Here is a 25559-nt window from a genome sequence, read left to right as displayed (position 1 = left end):
TGAAGACTCATATAAGAATGTACATACCTCAATTGGAGTTTGTTTGGTTACTTTACTCGTTGACAAACTGTAACTGCAACCTAGTGTTATCTAGTCTAACTACTGAAAACACAGATAAAAATGAGAGTGTGAGGAATAGTTATACAGTACTTGCACACAGTACAGTGAGTAGTTTATATAGGCACTATACAGTAGGTTTTTACAAAAAATTCATTTGAACAAAAAAAAACAACAAAAAGTAGTAATACTGAAACAAATACAATTTATTCAGTTTATATGTATTCATCTGTTAAACACAGCACACACACATAAATGAAGAATTGTTGAATAAAGTGTTATTTTTGTTTTCTTGGCGCACAAAACGTATACTTGTAGCTTTGCAAAATTGAAGTTGACCCACTGATTTTTCACATGGATTGTTTTACCAATGTTTCAGTTTTCAGTTGTGTTGATGTCTATGCGGGGTCAGAGAGCTCTCAGATTTCATTAAAAACATCTTCATTTGTGTTCCAAAGATGAACAAAACAGGTTTGGAATGACACAAGGGTGAGTAATTAATGACATAATTAAAATTTTTGGGTGGACTAACCCTTTAAGTGATAAAATATAAAACGTTTATTTATTTTATTACCCTGTGGTTTAATATAAAGCACTAAAAATAACCCAAATTTAATTGAAGCTTAATAAAAAAAAGTTATATATATTAAAAACAAAACAAAAAATTACAAAAACTTTCAAATGAAAATGAAAACAAAAATAAAGTCTAATCCAAAATATTAACAAAAAAACTATAATAGTACAGTGTAACAATAAAATAAGAGAAGAGAATATTCAGAGTGACTGGCACACTGAGTGTAACATGCATGCTCTCAGTAATAAGCATCAAATTGACCTCTGTTTGTCCCTAAAGGCATCTGAACCCAGGTGTTCTGCAGTCTCAGGGTGTGATGAGTTTGGACACCTGTCTGTGTGATGCACCTGTAAGGAATATTCTTAGGCCTTCTTCTGTATCACCAAAATGTATGCATGCAAACAACAGTTATTTGCCATTTCACATACGCTGATCTTGACAGTCCTTCGTTTGCACTGGAAAAGGCTAGGGCAACAGCTGAGATGGCATCAGGTGTGTGCATGTTTGGTTTTTTTCTCATAATAACTGAAAGAACAGTCACCGGGCTAGACTCGACCTTGGAATGGCAGGCAAATGCAGATCTAAATGCAAGTACATACTAATGCACAGTGAACTTTAAATGAACAGTGTCTAATAAAAAAACATCTCTTAAGGGCTCTTGTCCCTGTAGGCTTCATTCTGACACTCACACTTCCTGAAGTCTTTTTGCCCTCATTCTCAGTGACTGCTTGAGTCCCTTTAAGCAGTATATGATCTAAGTGAAATTAGGTGTGTGTGTGTGTGTTTCAAGCAAGATTAAAAAGTCTATGCCATTCGCGACTTGATTCCAGCTTTCTGACTTTGTATACTGCATATAGCCTATACATGGTGACAAATATAAGCTTTATAAATATAAATAAAAATAAATAAATATAAAAATATACATTTTATTATATGTGACACATTTAGTACACTTTGCTTTTTTATATATAAGAGTTGTACTTCTCTTTCTATCAATATTAAGTCAAGTTGTCTTTTTTCCTTAATAGTTTCATTGAATGGATTTTAAACACAAGCAAACCAAATATTTATATATGCATAGCATAACATATTCATTCATATTTTCATGAAGCTGAGTTGGAATCTGTACTGTGTTTCCACAAAATTAAGTGATCTTCAATCAAATGTTACTGGACATAGAACTACCCTACAAAATACTATGGTAAACTGCATGGTAAACTACATAAAACCAATGCCTAATAAACGCCTATATGCTACACATGATATATAGATATACAGAGAGAGAGAGAGAGAGAGAGAGAGAGAGAGAGAGAGAGAGAGAGAGTTTCAGAGACTAATTCCCTCTTGAATTTGAATTAGTGTAAAGAATGTTCAAGCCATATTTACCCAACATATTCTGGTCTGAAAAAACTATATTTCATAGTGAAAATCCAACAGAGAAACAGAGAAAAAATATTATGGCCACGGTTCATTTTATCAGACCCAATCCCTGTCTGTCTCTATGGAGGTCCAGAGCGTCTTTAAAGCCGAACACAATCGGCATTTTCCGTACACAGAAAAGGTTTTTGTCGAAGACACTCGGCTCTTTCCCTGGGTACTCGGCTTTTCCGAAGTAGAGGATTGATGAAAGCCGAGGTCTCTCGGCTGTCTTCGTATAGAGAAACGATTAATCCCGAAGTTCCTCGGCTCTTTCCGCACGGAGACGCGATAACAGCCGATTCCTCTCTCTGCGCTCGCGACTCTGACACATCACTCTTTTAGCGTTGTTTTGGTTTTGACCTATCCTACTTACAGGCGCATTTCTCTCAAACAAGAAAATGGAAACCGCTAATCAGGTAGAAAATAGCGTTTGTGGATTTGACAATGACGAGACGTTTTAAATGTAGCCTACTGAACTGTGCCTAATCAGACTACATTAAATGACGCTATTGATCGTGTTCATTTGTTTTTAAACAGATTATGTCACTTGGGACTTTCCAAGTGCTTAAATTACCTTTGGGATTTATCCGCGTTCTGGAATGGGTAAGTGTGCGTAAAACACGCGTTTTTTCTCTCTCTCTCGCGCGCTCTCTCTCTCTCCTCTTTTCTTCACTTTCCTCAATTGGCTCAATAAACTTGGTCCAGGCATGTGTGAGGGAGCGAGTGATTTTTACTTTTATTATTTCAATCATGTGCTGCAGTCAGTTTTGAATAAGTAGCCTTATTTATAATATGAGTCTTATTCCATGTGCGCGTTTTTATTATAAGCAGAATCCGAATTGACCCTTTTGAAGTTTTCATAAACGTATCATTTATTTAAAACATAATATAAGCGTAAAGTAAACGTAAAATAGTCCTCACTAGTGTAAGTGACATTCTATTGATGTCATGATCAATCCTGTATACATGAACCGAGGTGCTCGGGTTTATATAATGCACCAGCAGTCAATTCATTTCATGGGTTTTGCTGTTACTCACATTCTACTGCTATAAAGAAGCATTTGGTAAATGTAAATGGAGTAAGTTTTAAGATGACATCCAGACTTCATGTCTGAATTGAATGTAAACTGTAAATAGATAATCAGTGAAAGACAGGATTTAGCATTTAAGTCAAGGTGCAGATGACCTTTTTTGCTTTCTGCACGAGGTCTGTCCATGTGTAAGAGAACTGATGATTTAATGTATTTATTCATTATTATTTTACATAATCAGATGTGTTGATGCATCTGCTTTGATATGTATTTCTTGTGTATGTATTGTTCGTCATATTGGTGCAGTGTTAATGTAGTGTACAGGGACATTTTAGTTAATACAACGTGTCTCTTGTTTTATACCTTATGTAGCCAGTAAACATAAGTTAAATAATTTTGAACATGATGTATTATGACCATTTTATCCTGTTCAGTTTAAAATAAATCTTCATTGGTGAGTGACTAAATGTCAGTATAGGATTTTTTAAGCTTTTATTTTGAAATGTAACCCCATAACCGTGTTATCCAAAAATGACCATCCTGCCCCTAATTAAAGCCTCTATTGTGAAAACAGCTCAAATGTGTTTTCCCACGGCCATCTGATGAGTGTGGGTCAGGAAAGTGTGTGTTCGACTCGCCATGGTGTCACACTCTGGTGCTCTGACATAATCTTCTTGATGAGACTCAAGTATCTGATCTCTGAGGACATGTCCAGCTTCTGTGTATTTGTGTCCATCTGTAAGGCTTTCTGCACTGTCAGTGCTGCTATGTGGCTTTAGTACCCTATTATCAGACACTTTGAACAACAGCAGGATTCCCAGGAACAAAAAAACATTCAAGAAATAGTCTTTTTTAAATGGGATGGTATTGTTAGCGCATGGCAAGACATGCTGAGTGATTGAAGCTAAGTTAATTTACTGTGCTAAAGAAAAAAAAAAAAAAGTCTGTCCTGGACTTAAAAACCTCAGAACTTAGAATAGAATAGAATTACTAAGCCTCTCCAATGCTGTCCCCAATGTTCTCAGCAACACAACTGCAAAAAGTCAATTTATCTCATAGACCTCTTTTTCATCATCAAATGTATGGAGAGGTGAAAATGAAAACATTTACAACACCAACCATAAACGGCTCTGAGCTATGCAAATTTGAGGCAGACATAAGTGGCAATGCCATTTTGGATAATTATTGCAATTGAATGCTGGGGGATTGGATGATGCGATGCATCTTCTCCTGAGGAAATTAATCTCCCTGCTCTCCATTTGAAGTGTCCTCAGAAAAGAGAGAGAGAGAGAAAGAGAGAGAGAGAGAGAGAGAGAGAGAAAGAGAGAGAGAGAGAGAGAGAGAGAGAGAGAGAGAGAGAGAGAGAAGCTTATCAGCAGGGAAACATGCAGTCTTAATCACTTTTGGTCACACAGTGGCTTTTCTCTCTGTGTTTCTGTCTGTGTATCTCTCTCTCTCCCTTTCTGCCGGTCTTTGGTTTTGTCTCTGCCTCTATAGTTTCCTCTCTGCCAGGTTTTTTTTTTTTTTTTAACACAGCAATTCCTGCACAGCCATCCTCTTGATATTTGCCCTCTCTCTCATTCTCTCAAAAGCTATTATTTGTGATAATTAGCCAATTATTGAGCTGAAATGACTCAGTAAGACCAGTGACACATATTAAAATGTGCAAAATTATGTATTATATTATATTATGTTATATAATATTATATTATATATCCATTTTCCAAGAAAAAACACAATACAAATATGCCAAATCTTCAATAATGCACAATATTATTTGTTTACCTGAATATGAAAGCTTGAGCAAAATATCTCAGTGAGCTTGTACAGACAATTCATTTGAAAAGTGCTTCGACCGAGTGGCAGAATTTCACCTGAGACTGAGTAGGCCAGTGTGATTCACTGAAGTAAAGCTGACTGACAGGAGGTAGGGTGTTTTACAAATTCACAGAAGAAAGGTTGGTTTGTCAGTTCACTAGAAAGGTTGACTGGCTGTGGGCAGATGTGCTTTGGCTGCTTGTGTGCAGATGTGCAGAAATTTATCTGTGAAAGCTTGGCTGTCTCTCCGTTTTTCGATCTCGTGTCTGCAGTCGCATGAGGCGGCTGTTCCATGACCCACCTTTTTATCACATGGATAAGACAGAAACTGAAGAGCTAAACCGAGTCTTGTGACTTAACATCCAATAAAATATAGTAAATAGTAGAAGTACAACTGTAAAACTTAAAAATCTTCTGGTCAAATCTTTGAATATCCCAATGATTCAAAGAGCATGAATGACAAAAGCCAGAGATACCAGCTCAATCTATATGCATATAAACATACTAAAAACACACAAGCTCAAATATACAGTCAAATTGCATCCTGGTCGGGTGGCCGAGTCTGACTAACCGCTGTGACAGTCACCTCAGGGCAGGGGGAGGGGCTTTGTGGTATCATGTGACCAAGTAGCCATGGAAACTCCATAGGGAGATGGCAAATGAGGAAAAGAAGGAGGACAGTGTATTACAAAAAATAAAATGAGATTTTATGCCTACTTATGATCAGTGGAGCATACAAAGAGCGCCCAGATACATACTGCCTGTTATAGGCCTGAGTGCATTGTACAGACGGGTAATGAGCTCTGGGAGCATCCAATGAGTGTTCTTCTAATTTCAACACAGATTATCTCATGAAACAACAGGGTGCTGGAAATTTCCTTCCAGTGAATATACTCACTTTTCATAGTGAACCCATTTTAAATCGAAGAGTATTTCGATAATCTGAAGAATCTTATCCCACTATAAAGAATGGAAATGATCCATGAATGTTAAAGGCTCTTCATGAAGCCATCAATGCCATTAAGAAACCTTTATTTTTAAGTGTGTAGGGGTCTGAAAATAATCGGAAAGGATACTTTAGGACTTATGCATTCATTAGGTTATCTGGTTAGTGCTAAACCACTGTTATTAGCCAGTCTGACATCTTCCAAGAAGTGATTGATAGTTCTGTGAGAGTACATGGGATATTTTTACTCTTGCCACATACTGGGAATCATTGGAATGAAGCGTGGCATGAATGCAGTAGTTGGGGGATGGAAAGGTTGGCGGCCTTTTTATGTGTGTGTTTATGTGTGTGTGTGTTTATGTGCATTCAGCAGCATTTAGTCACCTACTAGATACATTCAGGAAGTGTTACGCTGTCTGAGAGAAAGATGCTGAAGTGTTCAATACAGGCTGAAAGCAGAGTGCTACACAGACGCGTCGCTCCTGAGCATGTGTTGTGTGTGTTCACCCATGGATAAGTGATGAGTGGATGCTTTAATGTGACACAGGTGCATTCTGATCTATATCCACTGACAAAACCAACAAAATCATTTTAAAAAGCAGCGTAAAGAAGATGTTGCTCTTTAGAGTCCACTTTAGAGCAGCTCTCTGTCAGTTGCTATACTAACTTTTCCAGTCCTTCATTTCTCCTTTATAAGTTCAGATTGTATCAGATGGTAATAGTTATTATAATAGTAACTATGTTGTTAGGCGGTTGTCTAAACAACTACATTGTAAAAACGAATCAAACCCTAGAACTACATTGGGTTAGGGGTATGCACTATAATGAGTACATTTTTAGTACTGACATCTTCACCTTTAAGCAACTTTTTGTACAAGGTATTTTTATTTATTTATTTTTTGCATAAAATGCAGCTCATAGGCCAGAATATTAATATAATATTATTAAAGTATAATAATAATAATAATAATAATAATAATAATAACTTTCTAAAACAAAATTACTAAAACTAGAACTTAAAATAAATTAATGCTAAATATGAATATTAAAAAAAGGGACAAAAGCACATAAAATTACTAAAATGTAAACTATATATATATATATATATATATATATATATATATATATATATATATATATGTATGTATGTATGTATATATATGTATATGTATGTATGTATATATATGTATATATGTATATATATATATATATATATATATATATATATATATATATATATATATATATATATATATGTATACGCATACATTAAACTAATACAAAATAAGAAAATAATGCTGAGAAATAATTATAATAATTATAATTATAATAATAAATGTTATTATTATGTATATATTCTTATATTTAGATATTCTGAGTTGTTCAGTGCTTTAAACACCAGCAGTACCATGTAAATTAAAATATCTCCTTCCCTCCATTTTTCTTTTCCTTCCATCACTTCCCTCCCCTCTCTCGTGCTTTCTCTCTCTCATTCAGAATAGCTGTGTGTCTATGAAGGCAGGGGGTCTGTTGTAATCTTCTCCCCCTCTCCCCCTCTCTGCGCTCTTCATCCTTGCCCTGCAGAACACAGCTGGGAAAGCTTGATAAACAAGCCACGGCATCGTAACACTCACCCACTGGTAGTCACACAAGTGTGCATGTGAGAGAAAGAAACTTAGAGCAGAGGGATGGATGAGAGGAGAGGGGGTGGGTCTCCAGAGCTTGAAGCGAGAGTGTTTGGGGTATGTGTGCTTGTTTGTTTGAGCAAGCGTGTGCTCATTCATGTGAGAGTGTGCATCTAGTGCTACTATTGTTTTATACTGACACTTGTGACACAATGTGGCATTATAATTTTATTTTTATTTTTTTTAATCTAGGCTACAGTGAGGCACTTACAGTGGAAGTTAATAGGGTCAATCTGTAAAAAAATTTATTTTAATATTAATAATATGATGTAATGGTAAAATACTATGGAAAAAACATTTTGAATGAGCTTTTATTTGATATTTTTAGTTTTCATAGTTTTCGTGATTCAGTGTCAATGGTCACCATTACTGTTTGATTACTAACTTTTTTCAAAATATCTTGTTTTGTGTTTCGCAGAGGTAAAATTAGATGAGTGTGAGAGATGAGTGTGAGAACTTTTTCTGTTTTCTTCCCAGATAGTTTTCCATCCATTTCTCATTTTCATTTAGAAAATACCTAGTTCCATCAGTCCTTGATGACAGTAATAGAGAATTTTACAACTTCATTGCCATGACAACATAATGTCTAAAAACCTAAAGTGACCACTTACAGCTCAAATAATAGACAAGTTTTAACAGGAAAAATAATGTAAGTGCTGGGAAAAAATTATAAGCTTCACATTTCTCATTTCGAATCCTCTAAAAATAGGTCCCATTTAGTATAATTGTAAGCTCCTCGTTGTAACCTCCTTTTTATTTTGAGGGGCATTATTACTTGTGTTAATCAAAATCACAAATGCTGTTGATTAAGCTTAACCCTAATTAAGACTCTTATTAACCTCCACACACACACACACACACACACACAAACCAAAAATGAATCACAGGATGAGTTTCTCTGCTTTAATTACTGCAGATGAGATAAGTAAGTAAGTGGCAGTAGCTTAAGCAGGAACAGATTAGAATATGATCATTATGACTCACCTGCCCTTTCTGGGTCTTGACTGGGTCCCAGAAGTCAACATTATCTGCAGTACAATCGGTATAGTACAGTTATGCGATCAGTCCAGGCTTTTTGACTTGGTGTTTTATATCTAAATGATTTGGTAAGTTATTTACAGTTATTTTCCATTTATTATTATTAAATGTAGTGAAAACAATCCGCTATAAATTTGTCACTGCCTGTGACCGTAACTGCCTATTAATAGCGTTTTGAGGCTCATCTCAGTACTGCCTCTAGATGGCGCTAATTGCTTCATTTTCTTTTTTTTTCTTTTTTTCTTTTTTTTTTTTTTTTAAATGCTTCATTTTCATTGTAAGATATCACATCCACTGTTACATAATCATCCACTTAGACATTAATATACAATTCAGTCTAAATGGCAAAAAGACCAAAAGGGTGAATATTGGTAAAGAAGTTGATTGTTTTCCTAGCAATATTAATGTTAAATGTTACAAGGCTTGAGTTCATGTCTTCTTATGCTAATGCTTTTACCCATTTAGAAAATATTACTTTGTTGCTTAGAATGGAAATTGTTTAAACCCTGCAATCTTTTAAAATGTCACAGCTCAGAGACACCTAAATGTATTTACACTATTTTTATTAATAATTTTCAAAAGAATAAAAAATTCTAAATCTAAATATGTTATTGTATTTTGTATATTTTCTCATTCCATTTTTGATGGAAGTTCCATTTACAGGTTAGTATTTCCTAACTAAAACAGATGGGGGCAGCAGAAGGGTTAATTTGAAGTTATGGTCACAGGGTTTGAAAATAATGACAATGTAAGAAAAGAAAAAAAAGAAAAAAAAGTACATGTATTAAATGTAGTTAATATGTCCAGTATAGAGTCGGTTTATTTGCATATATTTTAGTTTATTTAGTTTTAATTGTGTTAGAATTTCAAGTTAAATATATATACTCTGCTCCAAACTTGTGTGAATCTTTTCTGTACAATGTAATGAGGTTTTCAAGCTTTGAAAACAAAACACCAAGAAAGTACAGTACCATAAAATAAATCCATATGGCAAGTCTGCTTGTTCCACTTCAGACACAGAGCTGTAGTCCCTTTTTTTAGACCTCTATTACATTGAGCTCAGTGCTGAAGCCACATTTAAAAAAAAAAAAACAGTTCTCTGATGACCATCAGTACACTGTCGATACAGGGCCACCTTTCTGACGTGTTCTACCGATCCACATAAATTGGATTCCTCAAGTCTCTCAGGCTAAGACCATTGGGTTTAAATAAATACTTCCCTCTGTAACTCAATACTAACCACAGAAGAAATTAATTTCAAGCACGGTTTCAAAGGGCTTTTGGTCTGTCTGATACACTCAGCTGTGAAATATGAAAGTGGTAAGATCCAAAGCTCAAACAATGAAGTACCAGCCAAGCACTATGACTTCAGGCATCTAAGAGTATTCATCTTATATATATATATATATATATTTTTTTTTTTTTTTTTACAGTTAGAGGCACCTGAAATTATGAAAAATTTGACTTCTTCTAATTATATGCTAAATTCACAAAATAACAAGGGTTTTAAATCCATTTCAGCATAGCATATCTCCCACTAGGATGATTTTCTTTATTTACTGCATTCAACCTTTTTGGGAATATGTGTGGATATCTTTGCCCTGTGTGTGTGAGTCAGTGGAGTCTCTGAAGTTGTTTAGCAGCCCTGATTCTGGTGTAGTTCTGGTTTCACTGAGGCTGAATGATTGACACATCATTAAGGGATTGTAGGAGCTCTTCGCAGTGACACGGTGGTGTAGGGGGTTTTTAAGATGCACGTTTTGAGTTCATTGAAATGCATTTGTTGCCATTGATCTGAGATTGGTTATCCGGACATACTGTAAGGCACAATCAGTACAGAAAAATGACGACACCCTATATCAAATTTCAGATTAGAGAGATTGACTTCAGTGTGGTTTTATCGGTTCCTTCCTTATAACAATGAGGGTTTTAGGTTCACTTGTGTTTCATGAAGAGCGTTTACATACTCTGTTTATCATAATGCATTACTTTATAGAGATGACTTTAAAAGATAAATTATTGGACAACTATTTCTTATTTTCTTTGCCATAGAAATGGCAAAGAAAATAATAAATGAGCATTTGGCGGTCCTTTAATATTTAAAGGACCGCCAAATATGAAAGCATTTTACATAATGAAGAAATTACCTGAAGAGAATGAACTGTTATAGCTATGGTGTGATTGCTTTTTTTGGATAGACACAAGGGCTTATTATTGGGTTTTAGCCACTACCATTAAATTTTTTGTAGTAAAGAATCTGTATTTCTCTATAGGGATTTGAAGAGTAAGCCACAGGCACATACTATTTGGTACCTTCAACTTTTACCTTACCAGTAGTTCTTCTATTTCTGTTGAAGCTCTTCATCTTAAAATTGAAGTGAGGCATTCCCCAAACCCCAGGTCACTCACAGCCTCCACTGAAGATTGAAGCATGACACAGTTTCTGTTTGACACAGTTTGAAGTCATCTCATTACTCTGAAACTGTGAAGATATTCTGGTGGGGAGAGAGAAAGAGGGAACACCTCTCCTCATTACCAGCTCAACAGGTGCTATGCACATATGGGTCACTGAGAAAAGCGTCTTTTCAACTGGCTGTCGAGCTCCCACACACTGCTCATCTGTTTTACGGGAGTTTTTCACACCTGTCCATTAGATTCCGCTAAAGTCGAGTGTGATTCTGCTGCTGTCAGACACACTTTCATTTGATTGCATCAGCACAGGTTTGGACTCCTTGCGGTGTGTGTATAAATCCATCACAATAGGATCTCAGCTTTTGGACTAGACAAGTGGAGTCTAAAAGGCCACACTGGGGAATCCTTAGGCCGGGCATACACTGTGCGATTTTTGTCTGACTTTAAGCTGATTTGTCTTTTTTGATTCAGGAAGAATTTCAGCTTTCTTTTGATGTGCAGTGTGCAGGGGGTAACGAGAGGAAAATAGCCTCTTCCGACCAGCAGTTGGATGGTCCGAGGATTTTCTGGCAAGTCAGATATTTTAGTCACCCCTCGTATTTGAAGTGGAGCTATGAAATGACTGGCCTAAATTTAATGGGGAGTTTTCCTCACAACGTGTAGACGGTCACCGTGATTTTGCCAAGTAAGACATGTTCCTGGATCAACATCTTTTGTTGATCCTGGATCAACATTACTGACAAAAATACAGACTTTACCCAATCCCTACCTTAAACCTATAACCTTACCCATAATTTATTCCTAAAATCAGAGGGAAATGATAGCTGATTAAAAAGGGTGTAGATGCCCCTAATCCTGGTTGTAAGCCTAAAACTGACATTTCCTGAAAAGTGATCTCTCAAATTGTATTGGTTGATTGGAATGATGTTCCTGGATAAACAAGGATGTTGATCCAGGAACATGTTGTACTTGGTCAAATCATGTTCACTGTGTGTAGACTTTAATAAACACAACCTATTAGGCAGTCCAATGTTATTTTGCCGTATAGTGTGAGCAGTCCAGATGCAGCTTGTCGATTGGACCGTATAGTGTTAGAACATAAATCCTGAGCTTTGACTTGAAGTTGCAGTTGCAGAGTCAGTATTTAACAAAAACTTTGATGAAATTGCATAGGGTATGCACGGCCTTAAGCCCCATTCACACCGCCAGCGACAGAGCGACATTCTCCCATTAATTTTCACTGGAAAGCTGGTGACTTCCAGCGACACGAGCAACAGTGACCATTGGCGACGGAATGTGGGTGTGTCAAGTGATGAGAGTCAAGCGACAAAAGTTATGGAAAGTTTTTGCTGGTGTGAAGTTCAGCAGCAGTTTTGGTATGTTGAGGTGTTCTAATACACACCGTGAGACTCAAATTCTTATTTCCATTACTTAGACATAAGCTTCATTGTTAATGATTGTAGCTTTTCCAAGTTTTTTTGGCATGATATGTGAGCAGGCATTTTGTGGTTAGCCTTGAGAAGGCATCATTGTTTTTGCCATAATGACAGGCCAGTGCTGTCTTATATTAAGAGCTGTGGTAATTAATCATGTAGTTTATTAGCAGGGGTGGCATTTTCTACACATCTGAAATAGGCATCTACATGACATTGACAATAAACTCTAAAGCTGTTATCGTCATGTCATCTAACATTCTCAAAACATACAACACTATTGCAGTGATGCACAGTGTACTGCAGACATTATTTCCAACCCTAATTAAACACACCTGTCTGTAATTTACAAATAATTCTAAACACTGTGATAAGCTTGTTCTGTTTTATAAGGGTTGGAACTAAAGTATGCAGGACACTGGCCAGTTAAAGAGTCTTGCTTAAAAACTCAATCCTGAAAGGATGAAACACAACATTATTTATTTATTTATTTACTTATTTATTATTGTTATTATTATTTTTTTTATTTTTTTGGTTACACTATATTTTAAGGTCCAATTAACAAACCATTAACCTTGACTTTTGCCTCTATAAACTCCTAATTTGGTGCTTATTAATAGTTATAAGGTAGTTGTTGTTGGGTTGGATTAGGGACATAGAACATGGTCATATATAGAATATGTGCTTTATAAGTACTAATACACAGCCACTAAATTTCTATACTATAACACATTTTAAGGCTTTGAAACTTTAGAAAAATGGCATATACTTTAATAAGTATCTTTCTGTATCATCACAAAAGGGGCATATAAGGGGCAGATCTGAAAAATGCTCATCCTGTCAAGGACAAATACATAACAGGATAATATATATATATATATATATATATATATATATATATATATATATATATATATATATATATATATATATATATATATATATATATATATATATATTGTGTGTGTGTGTGTGTGTGTGTACATTAGTAATAAAAGGTCCTTTATTCCTATATTATATAATATTAGTTATATATATTTTTGAAAATATATTTTTAAAACACATAATCAATTAATTAGTTGTTAAAGAAAAAAATCTTTACAGTTTAAGTCTAAATGTGTACAACATTTTTGAGGGACACAGTTTTTAAAAACAAAAATATTCTTGATTTTATCAAACTGTGGTTGAAAAACTGCATAATAGGGTGGACAACAAATGAATCAAAAATCTGAAAGTGCAATATAACATTTTAACAATTAAATAACTTTCACCATATTAGCATTATTTAAGACATTTCTCAGAAGTAAAACTAAATCGAGTCTATGTAGCTGAGACTGTCGCTTATTATTACTGGTGATTCACTCAGACCACTGTGCTACAAATCTCTCTGCATGGACAATCTCTTTTATTTCAATGCAAAACTGAAGCATTTAGTGTCCAGTATGATATGTGACTTCATTGTGAAGTGGTTTGGGGAGACCCTCTGTGTGTTTGTGACTCTAGAGCAGCCCCCCGTCCTCAGAGCAAAAGAGGGAGTGCAGGGTTATACTTAGAGAGCACGGCAGAAGCACCATCCCTCTCCTGAGCTCACATTCCCCCCTTCACCATCCACACTACAAGACGAGCAGAGAGAGACGAGGAGAAGATACATCTAATATGTTCTGAAGCTGGATTTCTCTTTTGCTTTTAAATGTGTATGGTCATATTTGCTCCGGTAAGTCCAGGCTTCACAATCTCTGTATATCTCGTAGCAGCCATCAGATGTAAAACGGTTATAGAGTTAAACTGACTTCATATTAACCATCTTCTATGGTTGTTTTTCTTGTAAGATGTGGAATTTTTGTGAGATTTGTCATGCAGTTTCTTGTAAAACAACAGTAAGACTCCAGTTCTCCCAACATCCCATTCATTGGAGACCTTTTTAGGTGCTAACATTTGCTCTCATCATTTGTCTGAATCATTCGTAATTCAGAATGGGTGAAATGTCTATTTCTGTTAGCTTATGAATGAGTCATTGTTCACACTCAATGAAATATGGTGTTAAAAAGGCGATTTAGTTTCCAGTTTTTCTTGCAGAGTAGAAGAAGAGGTCCTTGGATTCGCACTGTATCTATGCCATTGTTTTTTTGTTTTTTTTTGGTTTACTAGAAAAAAAGCAAGAATTTCTGTAGTTGAATGGATTGTTGTGATTAGGTTGAGGAGGTTCATTGCATATCTGTCTTTATGTTACCATGGTGACATTCTGGTTATTAATCGTTGAAGGTATCATGTTTGAAACCTGTATCCTGAATAGACTTTTAAAGTAATAAGATTGTAAAACTATTAAAAATAGACTGATAAAGGAGTGAATATTAAAAAGTTAAGCAAGATTTATTGTCCAATATGAATATATAATATGCCCTAAAAGAGCTTCTGAAGTCTGAAAAACTCTCTTAAATGTTGGTTTCCGATATTTTCTCATCTGATTTTGTGGAAAATCTGTAAAACATATTTAAATATGGTATATATTTTAAAATGTTATAGACTACCTTTCAAATACAAATCAATCATTCAAAAGTTTGGGGTCATTAATAATTATTCATGTTTTTGAAGACCGGCTTTGTTTATTTGATCAAAAATACTTTAAAAACAGTGATAATGTAATGTAAAAATTTGACAATTTAAATTACTCTTTTTAATATATTTTTTTATTTTAATAGATTTCAAAACGTAATGTGTTATGGCAAAACCTTCAGAAATCATTTTAATATGCTGATTTGATGCTTAAGTAACATTTAATATTAACATGTCTTATTTCAACATTATATGTAGAAACGGTTCTGGGTATAATTGTTTTGTGCAAACTATGCGCACATTTTTCCAAAATTATTTTATAATTAGATAGCTTAAAAGAATAGCATTTATTTGAAATAGAAACCTTCTGTAACATTATAAATGACTTTACTGTCACTTTTGGTCAATTTAATGTGTGCTTCAAAAAAATTAAAGTTTTTGAACAGTAATATGTCATTTAAATGTTGATTTCATGTTGTCCTGTTTGTTTGAGTGGCCTGACAGAATTATAGAAACAACAAGTGGTGTGAGTCTTTTTGTATTATCATTGTTACATTGCCTGACACTTTATTAAATCATTAATGTCGTTCAGCTAAATAATGATTTTGAATAATATTATAAAAAAACAAACAAATAAATAATGAACTTTGAGCACTATATTGATCAGTGCGCTTTCATTCTTTCACATTATGGTCTCTCTTGAATTTTGAAAATATGCTCATCATTGATTTTTTCAGGCAAATCTGCAGAATGACTTGTATATGGGTTCACTGAGATGTATTACCTCCACAGAGAGCCTATTCTCTTATCAGTGTCACAGAAATGTGTTTTATGCTAGTGAATTTAGCTCTCAGACAGCTTGAGCATGTGCTTAATAAGACTAGCCTTCACAATAGATCCATGGCCTAAATAAAAAGGGGTAATGGATGTATAAAGAGAAAAACTTCGAGAAGGAATGGGACAGAGGCAGGTATCTGGAAAGGTAAAAGAGAAAAATGTTAAGAGAGACTGAGAGACAGAGAGACAGAGAACACCTCTTGGTGAGTGTCGTTTCTATTATGAATGATGCTCAGGCCTCATAATTTTACACACATCCTTTGCAAATGTGCTTGACACTCCGGATGAGAATTAATTGCTTGTTTACAGAGGCTCAGACTTAACTGAAATTGATCAGCCTCACATTACTGCTGCTAATCCAGTATTTAAATAAAATAATGGTGATTAGAGCAACTCTAATAGTAAGACGATGTCTTTTAAGCACTTTTCTTTTTATATAACATTAACATGGAACTTTTATAATGAATGCTGGTAACGTCATTTCAGGTCGGGGCAATGCTTACAAAAACTTTTGTCTTCTTCTGTAATTAGACTTACGATAAAATAATATGTCATGAAAAAGAGTTTGTTGTCTGAAATGATGTCACATCTCTGTTACGTTAAAACTAGTTTATAGCACATATGACCATATGAGAGATTATTGATGTAAGTTTGTGTTTTTCAAGTTTGGAAAGAATCGGTTGAATGACTGAATAAACTGACGAACGACTCACTTGTAAAAACAATTACTTGGAGCAACCTATACTGGCTTAACAATGTAACCCACAGAACTCTGCATTTTGAGCAAATTAATAATATTAATAACAATTATTTTAACTTATAACTTAGATTTCCGTAAACTGATACAATAATGTCATGATTCTTATATTAACTGTTGTGCTTGTTATATTCCATTAGCTTTTTGCCATTTTTGCATTTGCAACATGTGGAGGCTACTCTGGGCAACTGCGGGTTAGTGTGGACTGCATCAACAAGTCAGACAGCAACCTCAGTATTGGCATCAACTTTGCTTACCCATTCAGGTAAGGCTAATTTAAAGCACCCCTGCATATTATCTGCAGAGCAATAGAGAGATAATTGCCTGGCTTTAATTCAATACTCTAATACACAGGGGCATTTGATTATGTGGTAATGGTTTCATCTTTATATTCTCTGTGTGCCGTCAGTTACAAGATTTGTCTCCTGGCGAGCACAGTTGGATTCAGTGTTTTTAATGGAAACATGATTCACAGCATCAGAACTAATTTTTTTAATGAATTGATTGTGCTAATTGGGCAGATATTCAGGTTCACTATAATATTTTTTCATTCAACATAGATTGTTCATACATTATAACAATATTTATGGTTTTATATACTACTATTGCTATATGTCTATATGATAGACATACACACACACACACACACACACACACACACACACACACACACACACACATATATATATATATATATATATATATATATATATATATATACATTTAGTCATTTAGCAGAGGCTTTTATCCAAAGTGACTTATATCAACAAAAGAGCAATGATTAGCTTATCACAGTATAGCAAGACTTTTTTTATTATATAATAAATAAAAAGAAAACATAGAATAGAAAAAGAATAGAGCAAGCTAGTGTTAGAGGCTTTTGTTAATTGTATAATAAATAAACAGATAGAATACAAAAAGATCGGAGAAGCTAGTTTTAGTTTTTTCTTTTTTTAAAGAAGACAAGCACTTAGAAAATGTACAGATTGCATGCCTAAAATGGGCAAGTTTTATTTTATTTAAGAATATAATTAGAAATGAAGTGCTAGAGTTAGAGGGTGAAATGAAGATGGAAGATATGTATTTCTAGCCGATTCTTGGAGATGGCAAAGGAGTCAGCTGTTCAGATTAAGTCTCACCAGTAGGGAACATTTCATTTGAAAGTCTGTGAAAGTGATTTTGTGCCTCTTTGGGATGGCACAATAAAGCAATGCAAGCTTTTAGAGGGCACATAAGTCTGAAGTAATGAATTTAGGTAAAGGGGTGCAGACCCAGTGGTGGTTTTGTGGGCAAACATTAATGCCTTGATTTTTACGCAAGCAGATATTTGTAGCCAGTGCAAATTTATAAACAAGAGGTGTGACATGCATTATTATTGTCTCATTAAAAATTAATCTTGCTGCCGCGTTTTGGATTAATTGTAAAGGTTTTATAAAACTGGCTGGAAGACCTGCCAAGAGAGCATTGCAGTAATCCAGCCCAGACAGAACAAGAGCTTGAACAAGGAGTTGTGAAGCATGTTCCGAAAGAAAGGGCCTGATCTTCTTGATGTTGAATAAAGCTAATCTGCAGGACTGGGCAGTTTTAGCAATGTGTTCTGAGAAAGTTAGCTGATCATCAATCACAACTCCAAGATTTCTGCCAGTTTTTGAAGGAGGTATGGTCGATGTGCCTAACTGGATGGTGAAATTGTGATGAGATTTTATGAAACCCCAAGCAGTTCTGTTTTAACAAGGTTGAGTTGAAGGTGATGGTCCTTCATCCAGCAAGACATGTCTGTTAGACCAGCTGAGATGTGAGCAGCTTTCATTGGATCATCAGGATGGAATGAGAGGTAGAGTTGAGTGTCATCAGCATAGCAGTGATATGAAAAGCCATGTTTCTGAATGACAGAACCTAGTGATGCCATCTAGACACACAAGAGAAGTGGTCCAGGAACTGAGCCTTGAGGCACCCCAGTAGTTAGATGTCTGAACTTAGACACCTTACCTCTCCAAGATACTTTGAAGGACCTATCTGATAGGTAAGACTCACACCTCTGGAGTGTGTTTCCTGAGATGCCCTTTGCCAATAGGGTTGACAGGAGGAACTGGTGGTTAACCATGTCAAAAGCAGTAGAAAGATCCAGCAAGATAAGTACTGAAGATTGGAATTCACTCTTAACAGTCTTAGGGCTTCAACAATTGAGAGGAAGCCAGTCTCAACTGAAAGTCCACTTATGAATCCAAACTGGTTGCTGTCGAGGAGGTTGTTCTGTGTAAGAAAGGCAGAGATTTGTTTGAACATAGCTTGTTCAAGTGTTTTTGCAATGAAAGGAAGATGGGAAATCGGTCTGTATTTCTCTAAAAGAGATGGGTTAAGGGTGGGTTTCTTAAGAAATGGGGTTATAGTTTCAAAGAGCATGCGAGAGTTAGACGAATTGTTAATTTTGTTATGATAGTATGTCTTTTTAACAGTGGATACATTAGCAGAGAAGGAAGAGAGAAGTGACTGATACACATTAAGGTCAGTAGGATTTTTTGATTTGCGCCATACCCTTTCAGCAGCCCTGTGTCGTTCTTGGAGAATATCAGACAGCCAAGGGGAAGAAGGGTGGTACGGGTGGCCTGGAAGACAAGTGGCAGACAGTGTCTTAACAAGATGTAAGAGTGGAGCAGAAACTATCAGTAGCACTGTTGGCATCAAGAGATGATAACTGTTTAGGGGGAGGAAGCGAAGATAAAACCATAGCAGACAGACAGAAGGGTGAGAGTAAGCATCGAGGTTACGTCGAAAGATGACATGTGGAGAGGAATGTGATGTGTCAGGAGCCATGTTGAGGTTAAGAGTGAGGAGGAAGTGATCCATGCTGTGCAGTGGAGGAACCAGTACATGGTCAATGTCATGTGTAAATATGGTCCAGTTGGTTGCCTGATTCGTGAGTAGCCATTTTGTTGTAAGATCAAAAGAGGCAAGCAGAGTGTGGAAGTCTAAAGCCCGGGGTTTATCTAGGTAAATGTTGAAGTCTCCAAGCATAGTTAGGGGAGTACCATCCTCAGGAAAGGTTGAGAGCTGCACATCTAATTCATCCAAGAAGTTACCTTGTGGTCCTGGGGGTCGATAAACAACTACAAAATGGATTTTAAAAGGGTGGGTAAAAGTGACTGAATGTGATTCAAAGGAGCTGTTAATACCCAGAGAAGGTAAAGGAATACATTTCCAATCATAAGAGATAAGCAGACCTCTGCCTCTTCCAGTCATTTCAGTTTTTTCAATATTTTCATTTTATTTTACTGAAATTACATTTAATTTAAAATGAATTAAACTTCCATACATTTAAAACAAAGTATGTTTTTAATTTTATTTCATTTTGTGATATTTTGTATACAGTATACAGTAGAGATATAAAATTTAATTTGTTAATCTATTTAATCAGTGAATCTAAGTGCATTCAGTGCTTTCATAACCCAAATACATGTAGATAATGGTTGATTATCAGATTACCAATTGACAATTTAATAAATGTTCCATATTTCCAGTGGCATTTGTATGTTTGAATAAATTAATGGTTGAATAGAAGATTTAGAAGGCTAAGCCATATCTTCCATTTCAAGCAATTTCCATTGTTTAGCAATTTCAAAGATGAGAAATTATTTGCACTCAATAAAGAGGTTGACACATACACTAGAATCACGCACCAGATCCTGTCTTCATTGTTATCCATTGTGGTAAGAGAGTTGAAGTCATACGCTGTCAGTTTAAAGAACAGAAGACAACAGAGTTCTGTAATGAATCACCACCTTAACTTAAATATTTTTGACAAGACTACATCTCTTTTATAGTAAATAATATGTGTCCAAGTTGTTGTTGTTGTTGTTGTTGTTGTTGTTTTCCCTAAAAGGTCAAGCAGAAATGCAAGATGCCCACAGCAATGTGATGCTTTGAAGTAGCCCTAAGATCTCACTGTATTCAGTAAAGCTGGGCTTCAACTTTATAGTTATCAAAGGAGGACAAGGCAGATATAGAAAAGAATGAAAGTGACCTTATGACAGAGACTATATCTTAATATCCAGTGTTAGTTATTAAATGCTGACACTAAAGTATACCTAGTCTAACCACAAATTGTATTAAAAATGTACCATGTTTCTGTGCCTTACATGAAACAGGTTGAACCGGGTGGAATTTGATGTGCCAATGTGTGAGGGAAGGAGACAAGAGCGACTTTACCTGATTGGAGACTTTTCCTCCTCTGCCGAGTTCTTTGTCACCATTGCTGTCTTTTCCTTCCTGTACTCCCTGCTGGCTACTGTGGTCTACATCTTTTTCCAGAACAAGTACCGTGAAAACAACCGTGGCCCTCTCATTGTGAGCCCTGGTGTTATGTTAGACAAGCTTAATGCTTGAATCTCTGTCGAAGCCTTGCTATTAGAGAAGATTAATAAACAAGACATGAGCTGGTGTTTATACTGTAAAACGCACACGCTAAATGTAGTCATACTTAGCATACTGTAAATCATCCATGCATGCAAATCATAGTAATTAAGTGTAGAGCTTTTAGTGTGTAATTAATTTAGTGATAAAATTTCTTGTAATTAGCTACAGAGTTTAAAATGAAATACATGTACTGTAACATGCTTTCTTGATGCTCCCCAGGACTTCATAGTGACGGTGGTGTTCTCATTTATGTGGCTAGTAAGTTCATCTGCTTGGGCAAAAGGTCTTTCAGATGTAAAGGCATCGACTGATCCAGATGAGGTGGTTCTGCTCATGTCTGCATGTAAGGTGCAGACCAACAAATGCAGCTCAGTGTACGGACCCAGATGGTCTGGCCTGAACACATCTGTGGTACGGCATGAGTAACTCAGTTTACACCACTCTAGCAACATACAGTTTTGGCAAAAGTATTGGGACACTCCTTTCTGATGAACAGGTTTGTCTACTTTAGTAATTTCCATGAGTACAAATCTTTATATTAAAGCATATAATGATGTTCTTGGGCAATGGTTCACTGGAGAATCCCTAACACTGCACATTTTAGATGTCTCCCTATTTAAACACACCTGATCCAACTCATCAGCCCATTAGTGAAGACTCCAAGACCTCAAATGTGTGTGTCAGATAAGAAAGACACCAAAAGCGTGCAGTGTTGGTGGTTCTCCAGGACCAGGATTGGGAACCACTGTTCCAAGGAATTCTTCTAATTTTATGGCAACAGTTTGGACAGGGCCTTTTTTTTATTTTAACATGACACTGACTCTATGCATAAGGCAAGGATAAAAAAGAAGTGATTGATTCAGTCAGTGTGGAAGAACATGACTGGTGTGTAGAAAGCAAAGTCCTAATCCCAGTTAAACACCTCAGGTGTGACTTAAAATGCAGACTTTGAGCCAAAAACTCATCACCAAACACCAATGACTTGTAAATACACTATATGGACAAAATACTTGTTTTTTTTTTTTTTTCACACTGTGGCAATAAAGATGGAAACATAATTCATCTATTTAAACATTTTAATTTAATCTATGTTTAAACAGTTTTGGAAGTGTCCAAAATGACTGTACCCATATGTGCAAGTCATTGGTGTTTGGTAATGAGTTTTTGGCTCAAGGTCTGCATTTAAATTCACATCAGAGGTGTTCAGCTGGGATCAGGACTTGGCTTTCTGTAGACCAGTCAAGTTCTTCCACAGTGACTAAATTGTATTTTATTTTTTTAAACCTTTGACTTATACACAGATGCATTGTCATGTTAGAATAGAAAAAAGTCCTGTCCAAACTATTTCTATAGAAGTCCACAGTTCCCTTTAATATAATTATGTGCATAAACACTACGATTTGTTCTCTTGGAAATTACTAAAGTAGTCAAACCTGTTCATTAGAAGGGGGTGTCCCTATACTTTTGGCAATTTAGTGTATGTTACTTGTATTTGGGTGTTTAATCTTTCATTTACAACCCTTAAAGGGATAGTTCATCTAAAAAAGGAAAATGACCCCATGATTTACTCACCCTCAAGTCATCCTCCAAGGTGTACATGACCTTCTTCTTTATGGCGAATATAATCGGCGTTATATAAAGAAATGTCCTGCCTCTTCCAATGTCCAGTGAATTGGGCATACAAGCAGATGGCATAGAATGTAGTATTCACTTCAGAAGAGCTTTGTTAACCCCCAGAGCCGTGTTGAACACTTTTTTATGATGGATGGATGAACTTTTTAGGGCTTCAAAATATTGTCCCCCATTCACTGACATTATAAAGTTATGTCATTTTTTATATAACTCTGATTGTATTAATCTGAAAGAAGAAAATAATAAACACCTAGGATGGCTTGAGGGTGGGTAAGTTTTCATTTTTGGATGAACAATAAAAATAATAAAAATATTAAATAAATGTATTCATACAAATATTTTTAAATGTGTTATAATATGCAATATTGAAAATCATTTTTTTTTTACATTTAAGAATTATTTCTTACATTTTAATTACATTTAAATATTTAATATTTTGTTGAACTGCTGAAGCTCTTTGGTTTCATTCAAAGAACTTTAGAATAAAACTATCTCTTGTATTCATCAAGGCATTTTTTTCCACAGGTATTTGGTTATTTGAACTTCGTGCTGTGGGCTGGAAACATCTGGTTTGTGTTTAAAGAGACAGGATGGCACAAGGGAGGTGCAGCAAGGTACCCTTCCTCATCCTCAGAAAAACAAACCACAGCCTTCAACCAGCAGGTCTACAACCAGGGAAGCTTTGATCAGTCAGGAGGTGCTTTTACTGGAACGGGGGACTTTGCCCAATCAGAGTACAGCCAGGTGGGGAATTATGGTGGGCCTATCTCCTACACCAATCAGTAATGCCCTCTGCCTCTCTGTAATCCCCTAACACAGGGGACCCATTTTCTAAGGGCAAAGTTCAACACTGAGCACAAGAGAAAAGGAAAAGATTAGTTTAACAGATAAATTAAAATGCATCCTTTATTTCTGATTATATAACTAAATAAAGGCTTGATTGTTGAGAATACAAATACAAATAAAGTAAAATTAATCAAATAAATTATAAAATAAATGACTGGGATCTTCAGATGTATTGTATGGTTTTTGACTTTACCCGTCCATAAATTTTACTGAAATATCACTGTTTACTTAATAAAGGTCATTGCATCCAAATGGGAAACTCAGTGCAATAGTTCTTGCAGGGAACTCTGCAAATCCATGGTTTCCACTGAGATGATGCATCTCAAAGACGGGGAAAAATGAAGAGTTTACAAAAGTGATATTATGTCACTATGACCAAAAGTTTTTAGAGACAGCCCATTTGCTATCTAAACAGTATTTCTGCTTCATTTGAAACTGAACCGATTTTTAAAATGATTCCTATTTGTCAAATTCTCCATTAGAGTTTTTTTAAGTGTGTAGGCGGCCATAAAGTCAACATGAATTGATGTCTGCAACTTATTTTACTTCCATATTGTGACATATCTGGAGCCATAACAAATATGAAATTGCTAAAACAATAGCTATTCAGTCACTGGTTAACACCATCCACCACTATCCATCGCTACAAGAAAGTCATTTCAGAGGCAGAACAAATTTACATTTTCATGAAAGTTTACAAAGAAACATTTTTGTCAAGCTATTTAAATTTATTTTAAATAACATTCACTGTAAGAGCATGAATATACATTAAGAAAGATTTCATGTTGATTTCATGTTGACTTTTAAAGAAACAGTTTACCCAAAAATGTACTCATCCTCAGGTCATCCAAGATGTAGATTAGTTTGCTTTGTAACACCCCTCCTGGGGGCAATTACAAGTTTGTTTGTTACAAACACTCTGCTTTTCACTCTCCAAGATGTTCATTAATGGACTAGAGTGATGTTAAATTATCGTGATGTTTTCATGGGCTGTTTGGACTCTCATTCTGATGGCACCCATTCACTGCAGGAGATCCATTGGTGAGCAAGTGATGGAATGCTAAATATATCTTTACATCTTTTCCAATCAAGGAACAATCTCATCTACATCTTTGATTCCCAGAGGGTGAGTAAATTTTCTGAGATTTTTCAATTTTGGGTGAACTGTTCCTTTAAGTCATCATCTAGTGTAGGTGATGCAGGTTTTTGTAATTTACAGTATATAGCAGAGATTAATTTGTCAGTATAAATGTTAGATTACTGTTTGTTGGGATTCTGGATTTCTTATCTCCAGAATAATGTCATGCCAGTGCTTGTTGGTTTGGTGTTTGCACTATTGTGTTTCCATATTTACTGTATATGACTCTTTAATGTTTGCACTGTATTGATGAACTGCATGAAGTTGTGCCATATTAACCTTTTTCAATTTCAGTTTCAGTTTGTATATCATTTCTCTCCCCACTAACAGGGCCATATCGTCTGTTCTGTGGCCTTTATTATGATCACAAGGTGATTGACATACAATCAATACTTAATTTTCTTACTTTCTTGTGTATTTTCCTATTCTTTATCTGTTCATTTTAACGCATGAGGCTTTATTAACCACAAAGACTATAAAGCAAGACCAAAAAAAAAAAAAACCTTTCCAATACATGTTAAAGTTATTGTTCTGGTTCCTGTTGCATTTCAATGTGAATGAGTTTCTGTCTTGATATTTGCATTTTTGATCAGTGGATGTGAATGCTTTAATGTATTTTGTGCAAAGCCAATAAAGATGTTCTCCATTCCTCTAGACTGAACGTACTGCAGTGTTTTCTGTTTTAAGAACCGTCATGGTATTGATGAATCATCAGTCCACAACAATGAACCAGTTGTTTCAATAATATTCATAGGAATTCGATGACTGTCTGACTGCCATTTATTAATAGACAAAGTCAGTAATCAGATCTAAATTTATCAGGAGCAGGCAATTCCTAAGACAGAGCAGTATACAAATCTCTTATCTTATTTCTCATTGACCTTGCTTATATAAAATTTGTGATGACAGTTCCTATCTTGTGTCTATACAGAAATTGTCATTCAAAACTAAACCTATGCTGATGAATATT

The 25559-nt window shown here is 35.4% G+C and overlaps 1 protein-coding gene across 2 annotated transcripts; it reads left to right on the top strand.

The window, feature by feature from the left end:
- Window positions 1-2234: 2234 nt before the first annotated feature.
- Window positions 2235-25245, top strand: LOC113092091 (synaptoporin-like). 2 transcript variants are annotated; one of them, XM_026257688.1, is made up of 6 exons: window positions 2235-2466; window positions 2588-2653; window positions 16701-16825; window positions 20706-20904; window positions 21193-21384; window positions 23131-25245. In XM_026257688.1, the coding sequence occupies exons 1-6, from the start codon at window positions 2449-2451 to the stop codon at window positions 23389-23391; spliced, it is 861 nt and encodes a 286-aa protein (XP_026113473.1). In that variant the 5' UTR covers window positions 2235-2448; the 3' UTR covers window positions 23392-25245. The 2 variants fall into 2 exon arrangements, with proteins under 2 accessions (XP_026113473.1, XP_026113474.1); XM_026257689.1 differs by lacking the exons at window positions 2235-2466; window positions 2588-2653 and adding an exon at window positions 13869-14127.
- Window positions 25246-25559: the final 314 nt, after the last annotated feature.

The sequence above is a fragment of the Carassius auratus genome, unplaced genomic scaffold (genome assembly GCF_003368295.1).
Source record: "Carassius auratus strain Wakin unplaced genomic scaffold, ASM336829v1 scaf_tig00214456, whole genome shotgun sequence".
Lineage (NCBI taxonomy): Eukaryota > Metazoa > Chordata > Actinopteri > Cypriniformes > Cyprinidae > Carassius > Carassius auratus.
This window is presented reverse-complemented; position numbering and strand designations above follow the sequence as displayed.

Excerpts from the sequence above, each read along its gene's own strand:
- LOC113092091 (XM_026257688.1), top strand. Across the intron at positions 2,654-16,700 it reads TTATCCGCGTTCTGGAATGG|CTTTTTGCCATTTTTGCATT; the intron begins GTAAGTGTGCGT and ends ATATTCCATTAG. Across the intron at positions 20,905-21,192 it reads ACAACCGTGGCCCTCTCATT|GACTTCATAGTGACGGTGGT; the intron begins GTGAGCCCTGGT and ends GATGCTCCCCAG.